This window comes from Eimeria necatrix, genomic scaffold (assembly GCF_000499385.1).
Source record: "Eimeria necatrix Houghton genomic scaffold, Enh_scaff683, whole genome shotgun sequence".
Classification (NCBI taxonomy): Eukaryota; Apicomplexa; class Conoidasida; order Eucoccidiorida; family Eimeriidae; genus Eimeria; species Eimeria necatrix.
This window is the reverse complement of record NW_013654517.1, coordinates 7,501-15,886: the sequence shown is the minus strand read 5'-3', so window position 1 is coordinate 15,886 and position 8,386 is coordinate 7,501. Positions and strand designations below refer to the sequence as shown.

At 50.3% G+C, this 8,386-nt stretch overlaps 3 protein-coding genes across 3 annotated transcripts in view; 2 read left to right on the top strand and 1 right to left on the bottom strand.

Moving 5' to 3' along the window:
- Positions 1-3,068: 3,068 nt before the first annotated feature.
- On the top strand, positions 3,069-3,477 carry ENH_00070440 (hypothetical protein, conserved; the record flags this gene model as incomplete). The annotated part of the gene is made up of 2 exons (XM_013582540.1): positions 3,069-3,227; positions 3,460-3,477. The coding sequence occupies 2 exons, from the start codon at positions 3,069-3,071 to the stop codon at positions 3,475-3,477; spliced, it is 177 nt and encodes a 58-aa protein (XP_013437994.1).
- A 1,029-nt stretch (positions 3,478-4,506) lies between these two features.
- Positions 4,507-5,376, top strand: ENH_00070430 (hypothetical protein; the record flags this gene model as incomplete). Its single annotated transcript, XM_013582539.1, has 1 exon — positions 4,507-5,376. One exon carries the CDS (start codon positions 4,507-4,509, stop codon positions 5,374-5,376), a length of 870 nt encoding a protein of 289 aa, XP_013437993.1.
- Positions 5,377-7,188: 1,812 nt separating this feature from the next.
- ENH_00070420 (hypothetical protein, conserved) overlaps positions 7,189-8,386 on the bottom strand; it is a gene marked incomplete at both ends in the record, with an annotated part of 3,174 nt that continues 1,976 nt past the window's right edge. Inside the window, 3 exons of the mRNA XM_013582538.1 lie at positions 7,189-7,433; positions 7,753-7,880; positions 8,056-8,386. The exon at positions 8,056-8,386 is cut by the window's right edge and continues 73 nt beyond it. Coding sequence (XP_013437992.1) covers positions 7,189-7,433; positions 7,753-7,880; positions 8,056-8,386 — 704 coding nt within the window. The remainder of the gene's footprint in view (positions 7,434-7,752; positions 7,881-8,055) is intronic.

The window sequence follows — 8,386 nt, the reverse complement described above, 5'->3', positions numbered from 1 at the left end:
ATTAATCCAAATTCCGAAAAAATGGGGAAAAAGGAGCAGCAGGTTCGCGGGATCAGCCGCTGCCGCCAGACTCGACCGCCGCCGGCTGCAGCAGCAATCGGCAGCCGCCAGCAGCTGCTGCTGCTTCGCTGCAGCAAACATCCAACTCGCGTTTCATTAATCAAAAGGAAAATATTCAAAAAGAAAGTAATGCGGATTGCTTTCCTTTCTTTCGGCTGCAGCTCGCCTGCGGGGGGTCTGAGGTGTACGTACACCCCGCTGCACAGACTCGTCCGCCACACTCGCCGCCGCTCAAAGCAGCAATTCGAGGGCTTTTTGAGAAGTTCTTCCTCAAATATTTATTTTAATTTACATTTTATTGAAAATAAAACGCAAAAAGCTCCTTTATGGCCACCAACTGCCTCCCGGGGCCCACGGACTCCGCCATTTTGCTGCTTTTCACATTTTTGCTAATCCGCAGCTGCGAGTCTGGGGGCCCCCAAGGCCCCTTGAAGGCTGCGGAACATTATTTGGAGTTTTATAACTTTATCGAAAGCTTTAAAACTTCATTGAAAGCTTTAAAACTCCCCGAAAGCTTCCCAACTTCGCTGAAGCTCTATGGCTCTGCGCAAAGCGCTGCGAGTGGGGCCCCCGGCTTGTGCAGCGGGCATTTGGTCTCAGTGCAATTTTGGAATTTGGAAAACCCGAAAAGGGCTTTAAATAGAGCTTTAATTCGGGCCTTTTGGGCCCTTTGCTGCTGCTGCTGGGGCCCCTTCAGAGGCCCCGGAAGCAGCGGGAGGCCCGCAGTTGGAGGCGCAAAAAGAAGTTTTGCATGCAGTTGGAAGCAGCAAAAAAGAGCAGCGCGAAGTGCAGCGAGCTGGGGTGTACAGACACCGCAGCGGCGCCTGCGGGGTGTACAGACACCGCAGCGGCGCCTGCGGGGTGTACAGACACCGCAGCGGGCCGCAGCTGAAGGCGCAGTTTCACTTTATAACTTCCGAATTCAAAAACAAACAAAAGTGTCTTTTAAATTTCCTCCCATTCCACCTGTGGGGGCTGCTGCGCATGCGCATGCGCGGGGTGTACAGACAGCTGCTGCGCATGCGCGGGGTGTACAGACAGCTGCTGCGCAAAGTCGCAGGTTTGGGGCGGACTTTTGGGGCTCTTTTTGCAGCTTTTTTTGGGGAGCAGCAGCAGCGGTTTGCTGCTGCTTCTTTTGCGTCTCCAACTCTCTTCTATTCTCCTTTCTCTCTCGGCTTTTGCTGCTTCCAAAGAGCCCCAAACCCTTGCTGCTAAGGCCTCCAGCTCGGGCACAGCGTAGAGCCGCATGGGCCTGAAGGCCCCCCCGTGCGGGTTTTGCTGCTGCCGCACCTGCAGCCTTCCTGCTGCTGCTTCGCCCCGCAGCAGCTGCTGCTGCAGGCAGTACTTTGCTGCTGCTTGCTGCTGCGAGCACCAGCCTGCTGCAGCGCCGCGGCCTCGCGCTGCTGCTGCTGCTGCTGCTGCTGCTGCTCCGTCGCCCCACAGCAGCGAGCTGTACATACAGCTGCTCTCCCCCCCTCCTGAGCCTCCCACTTGTCTTTCACTTTTCAGTTTTAATTCATTTCCGGATTTATTTAATTTTAATTCATTTCCAGATTTATTTAATTTTAATTCATTTCCAGATTTATTTAATTCCTCCAACTCCGCAGACTCTCCCCAAACTTCCCTCTCCCCCTCCAACGCCGCAGCCACGTCTTCGCTGTCAGAAACGGCGCCTCCAAACTCTACCACCTGCTGCTGCTGCTGCTGCTGCTGCTGCTGCTGCTGCTGCTGCTGCTGCTGCTGCTGAGGGGGCTCGTGAGCAGCAGAAAAGGCCGCTGGCCCCTCCTCTGCTGCAGCGCCCAGGAGCGCAGGCGAGCGTTCCTTGTTTTGCTGCGCCCCGCAGTCGGTGGCCTGCAGCAGCTGCTGCTGCTCGAGTTCCTGCTGCTGCTGCTGCTGCTGCTGCTGCTGCTGCTGCTCGGGAGCAGCAGCGTCTTCGTCGTCTACGCAAAAGCCCCCAGAGTCGCATGCAGCAGCAAAAGCGAATTCGTCTTCAGCGCATGCATTGGGGTGTATCTCGAGGTGCAGCGCAGCAGCAGCAAGCGAAGCTGCTGCGAAATCCTCTTCCGCGAAGGAGTCCGCTGCTGCTGCTGCTGCTGCTGCTTCTGCTGCAGCAGCAGCACCAGGAGCGCCAGCAGCTGGCTGCTGTTGCTGGGAGCAGCTGGCCGCTGCTGCTGCTGCAGCAGCAGCAGCAGCAGGCACTTCCGGGGAAGCAGCTGCTGCAGCGCGAGTGTCAGCTGAAGTCAACTCTGCTGCTTCATTCTGAAGTCCCGGAGATGCACCAGACATTTGGTCTGCTGCTGAGCCTCAGTTTGCTGCTGAGTCTTTTTGCAAGAAGAAAATATAAAAGGCAGTTTGAAAAGAAAGTCCTGAAGAAATCAGCTGCAGAGAAGGCGACTAAAACTACCTTTTGCTGCTGCTGCTGCTGCTGCTGCTGCTGCTGCTGGTTGCTGGCGGCTCGGCGCTGGGGCTGCATGCGAAGTTGAATGAGGGAAACTCGGGTTAAATTCCAAAAGCTTCCAATTATTAAAATATCTTTCGAATTTATTTTTGAATTCTTAACGAGATCGCGCGAAAAAGAAAGAAGATCAATACTTGGCGGCGCGGGGCGCCCGAATTCAACTTTTGGGATTCTGCACAAACGCGAGAAGGCGCGTGAAACTCCTGAAAAGCACCTTTTCCGGAGGGATTTTCCAGTTTTTTTGTGCAAATAACATCATTTAATTCAAATAATATCATTTACTTTGAAGTCGCGTCGAAATTGAAGTAATTCGACGCCAGAATGCCTTCTGAGGCCAAAGCGGCTGGTTTCGCGTTCAAGTTTTGGGCTGTACGTACACCTCAGGAGAATGCAGGTTGAGCGCGCGCACCACTGGCGGGTCACTTTTGTTTGGGAATCTTTTCCGGATTGTTGAATTCTCGTGGAATCTTGACTTCTTTTGACTAATTTTGACTTTCTTTTCCTTTTTTTCCACTCCCAGAGGCCCCGAGTCGCAGCTTTCCACCCCAGCATGCTGCCCGCGCAGCTCCGCAAGGCCGTGGAGGCCGCCAACCAAACTGCGCAGCAGCAAATCAAAAATGAATCCGAAAACAAAATGACTCCGGAAGAACACGGAAGACTTGCGGAGCTGCAGCGCCAGAGGGCCCACTTGGAAATGAGGCAGCTGCAGGTACGCAGCAGCAGCAGCAGCAGCAGCAGCAGCAGGTGCTTCTGCAGCAGCAGCGCATGCGGAAGCAGCATTCACGCAGGAAACCGCAGCAGCAGCAGCAGCAGCAGCAGCTCATATTGAGCGTGTTCTGCGCACTGCGCGTTTGCTGCCTTTTCTATTTTATTTATCTCATTATTATTATTGTTGTTATTATTATTTATTTATTTATTTATTTATTTATTTATTTATTTATTACTCTTTATTTAATTAATTCTTTGCAGGCCCAAGCAGGTCTTCTCACTTCGTCCCAGGCCCAAGTTGCTGCTGCTGGTTTGGAGTGGCTTTATGACGACCCCAAAAACAACGCAGAGGCGAAAGAAAGAGATCGAGCAAGTGCTGCTGCTGCTGCTGCTGCTGCTGTTGCTGCTGCTGCTGCTGTTGCTGCTGCTGCTGCTGCTGTTGCTGCTGCTGCTGCTGTTGCTGTTTTTGCTGTAGGTGGTGCAGTGCTGCGGCGGCTTCTGATGCTGTTGCTGTTGTTACTGCTGTTGCTGCTGCTGCTGCTGCTTTTGTTGTAGATGGTGCTGCGCTGCGACAGCTGCTGCTGCTGCTGCTGCTGCTGCTGCTGTGCAGTGGGGTGTCCATACACCCGAGCAGGCCTCAGTTTCTTTTGTTTCATTTCTGTCTTATTTGTTTCATTTCCGTTCTATTTTTTTATTTCTTTTTATTTTATTTATTTTATTTATTTTATTTTATTTTATTTTTATTCTATTGTTTATTTGTTAGGAAGCATATTTGTTAGGAAAGCCTTTGCCAGATGTGGCGCCTAAGGCCGATGAGTCGCTTGAGAAACGCATTGCGCCCTCTGACACTAGTAAACCCTAAACCCTAAACCCTAAACCCTAAACCCTTGGATTCTAGTTCGTGCCCCCAAACCCTTAAGTTTCGTTCTTGGACTTTGCTTCAGAAGCTGTGAGCCCTTGGCTGCAGCACGCGCAAGTTGCTGCGTCTTTTGAGCTCATCTCTAGGGTTTAGGGTTTAGGGTTTAGGGTTTAGGGTTTAGGGTTTAGGGTTTTGCTGCAGAAGCAGCACCTCTGCTGGTGCCCACTCAAGACCGCCTGCGAAAGCTGCGAGAAGATCCGCTGCTGCTTATCAAACACGCCGAGTTGGCTCAGCAGCAGGCCCTGGTACTAAACCCTAAACCCTAAACCCTAAACCCTAAACCCTAAACCCTAAGCCCTAAACACGGCGATGCCAGGCGCTACACGTGGCTGCGGGTGGCCCTTTAAGGCACGCGTTTGAAATGCCTGTTCGAATTGCGCCGTCTGCTGCTGCTGCTGCTGCCGCTGCTGCTGCTGCTGCTGCTGCTGCTGCTGCTGCTGCTGCTGCTTGGGTTCAGGAAGCAAACCCCCTGTTGCAGCCGCGGGTGCAAGGAGGCGCTGCTGCTGCTGCTGCTGCTGCTGCTGCTGGGCAGCAAAGAAGCAAAAAGGAATCAAAGAAGCACAAAAAGAAAAAGAAGAAAGAGAAAAGCCACAAACGCAAACACTCCAAATATAAAAGCCGAAGAAGCAGCAGCAGCAGCAGCAGCAGCAGCAGCAGTGAGGGCGAGGGCAGCAGCAGCAGCAGCAGAAGAGTCAAACGCGAAGCCGCTAGAAGGTCTCGCTCCAGAAGCCGAGATAGAGACAGGGACAGAAACAGAGACAGAGCAGCAGCAGCAGCAGCAGCAGCAGCAGCAGCAGCAAACAAGGACAGGCGCAGCAGAGCCAGCCGTTCTGGCGCAGAAGCGCCGGAGCTGTCATCTTCTGCTGCTTCACAAAGCAGCAGCGGCTCCTCGAGCAGCAGCAGCAGCAGCAGCAGCAGCAACAGCAGCAGCAGCAGCAGCAGCAGCAGCAGAGTGTACGGCCCCACAATGGACGGGGCTGGGTGCGAGCCGTCGCCGTTTCGGGTGTCTGCTGACCTGCTGCCTCCCCTGGCAATAAGGGAAAGAGCAGCAGCACTGGAGAAGCAGCAGCAGCAGCAGCTGCTGCTGCAGCAGCAGCAGCAGCAGCAAAAGGTGTTTTACACGCGGGACTTGCGAGCAGCAGCAAGCAGCAGCGAGGAGGAGCGGCTGCGGGAGATGAGGGAAGAAGGGCTGAGGCGAGTTGCTGTTATTTTGCCAATTCAAAACAATTAAAAGAATAAATGGCATTTTAATTCAATTTTCTTCTTTTATTTTAATAAAAATGGCATTTTAATTCAATTTTATTCTTTTATTTTAATAAAAATGGCATTTTAAATTCCCCGAAGTGCCATTTCGCTGCAAATTCCAAACCGAGCTGCGCAGACACCCCAAGTGCGCGCGGGGTGCCCATTCATCTTTTTGAATTTTTTTCATTTTCTTTCATTTTTTGAATTATTTTTGAATTCTTTTTGTTTTCTTTTTGTTTATTTTTCCTTTTTTAATTAATTATTGAACTTGAAAACTCGCTGGAGGGTTTAATTGGCGAATTCGCGGAAGTTCGGAAGTTTGCATGCGTTTCGGGTGTCTGTACACCTCGGGGTTCGCCCCCCCGCGCCGTTTCGGAACTTTTGTTTATTAAATAATTGTTTTTATTTATTTAAATTGAATTCTTTTGTTCATTTTGATCAAATTGTTCATTTCTTCAGAAGAGAAGCTGAAAAAGAAAGAAAGGCGGCCCTCGTCCTCTTGAAAGAAGAACTCGAAGAGAGAATTCAACAACAGCGGAGAGCCTTAGCTGAGGTGACACCCCAACTCCTTATTTATTTTTAATTAATTAATTAATTAATTAATTCTTTAATTAATTCTTTAATTAATTAATTCTTTAATTAATTAGTTAATTAATTTTTTAATTAATTAATTCTTTAATTAATTAATTAATTATTTTATTTGTTTGCGCGTTTATTTTGTTTATTTGTTTTATATATTTATTTATTTATGTTCATTTATGTTTCTTTGTTTGTCTTTGCCTGTTTGAGTGTTAATGGTTTTCCCTTTTATTAATTTATTTATTTTAATTATTTTTAATTTAATAACAAATGAACAAATAATAACAATAAAGTTCAAATAAATAAATAAATAAATAAATAATTTTTTTTATTTGAGTTGCAATTAATAAATTAGAATTTGTTTGTTAGCTTTGATTCGCTGCAGTCAATTAATTACAAATAATTAATTGCAGTCAATTATTACAAATAATAAATTATAATTATTTAATTACAAATAATTAATTGCAATTAATTAATTACAAATAATAAATTATACATTTTTGCTGCTGCTGCTGCTGCTCTTGCTTCTGCTGCTGCTCTTGCTGCTCTTGCTGCTGCTGCTGCTGCTGCTGCTGCTGCTGCTGCTGCTTGCAGGCTTCTGAGGAGACTCGGGGTTTGCTGCCGCGGGTGACAGCAGTGCGGGCCTCTCCTGCTGCTGGAGTGTTTGCTGCTCGCAAGAACTTGCGGGCAGATGATTTAGCAGCAACAAACAGAGAAATGAAATAATTTCATTTTGCTGCTGCTGCTGCTGCTGCTGCTGCTGCTTCTGCTGCTGCTTTAAGTGCTCTTTTGCTTCGCCTGGCGCTGTCCACTTTATTTGAAATTCAAAGACAAAAAATCCAAAAAATTCGCTCTCTGGCGCTGCTGCTAGGGTTTAGGGTTTAGGGTTTAGGGTTTAGAGCGGCCCGGAAGCCAGGCCTTGGCAGTAGGGCTGCTGCTAGGGTTTAGGGTTTAGGGTTTAGGGTTTGCGTCTACACAGGCTTTTAGCCGGGCCAAAAAATGCAGTTTGCGTCGAGGGTTTGCCATGCAGAAACTGGGCAGTTTAGCTGCTGCTGCTGCTGCTGCTACTGCTGCCACCTAGGCAGCAGCAGCAGCAGTTGCTGCTGCTGCTGAGCAGCTGTCTGCTGCTGCTACGTCTGCCGCGTCAGCAGCAGCACCGTGCTGCTGCTGCTGCGGCGCAGCAGCGTGCTGCTGCTGCCTCTGGAGCGGCTGCTGCTGCCTACGCCGCAGCAGCAGCGCTCGGCGCCGCCGGCGCTGCTGCTGCTGCTGCTGCTGCTGCTGCTGCTGCTGCGTCTGCTGCAGCCCTTAGGCGGGCCAGCGCATGCATGCACTTCAAGTTAAATGCTGCTGCTGCTGCACCGCAGCAGCCACCCAGCAGCACCCGCAGCGGGGCCGAAGCAAAAAGGCCCCCGAGGCCCCCTTTTGCTGCTGCTTCTCTTAACGCATTCCCCACCCCCAAAACGCCTGCAGCAAATAAATAAATAAATTAATTAATTAATTAATTTATAAATTAATTAATTAATTAATTTAAATAAATTCATTTTAAAAAGAAATCCATTTTATAGACACGAGAAGCAACAGACGCCGCGGCAGCCCGAGCTCTGCTGCTCTTCATGCTGCTGCTGCTGCAGCTCCCTCTCCCTTCAAAGGCCCCCGAATAAGTCTTTGTGTCTGGCAAAAGGGGGAAGGCAATAAATTGAAAAAGACAAGAGAGAAGACAGAAAGAAATTGCCGAACTGCAGCAGCAGCAGCAGCAGCAGCAGCAGCAGCAGCAAAGAGTCACCTGAGAAGCGGGGGTCTCCACTTTGCTGCGCAACAACAGCTCTTGCTGCATCTAAAGGAGCAGCAGCAGCACCAGCCAAAGAAGAGCTCAGCCCGCCCACCAGCGCCGCCTCCACGTACTGGTCCGCCCTGCAGCAGCAGCAGCAGCAGCAGCAGCAGCAGCAGCAGCAGCAGCAGCAGCAGCAGCAGCAGCAGCAAAGGCGCTTCAGGGTCTGCTTTCTTGAATATAGAACAGCAAAGACACTAAAAGGGTGTTTTAGAATTGTAGAAAACATTTTGAAAAGAAATAATAAAGGCCACCTACGTCGGCGCTGCAGGCCCGCTGCTGCTGCTGCTGCTGCTGCTGCTGCTGCTGCTGCTGTTTGCTTCCTTTTTGGCCGAGACTTTCAGGCGCCAGAAAGCGAGCTGCTGCAGCAGCAAACCTTCTGCTGCTCTCCACCTGGCGAGTTGCTGCTGGAGGCAGCTTTTGAGGCCTGTCGGCGCTGCTGCTGCTGCTGCTGCTGTTTCCGCTGCTGGCTCCCCCGCTGCTGCTGCTGCTGCTGCTGCTGCTGCTGCTGCTGCATCCCGGCGGCAGCAGCAAAACCGGTAAAGCCGCCGCAGCTCTGCTGCTGCTGCACTACTCACGCTGCGGAAAA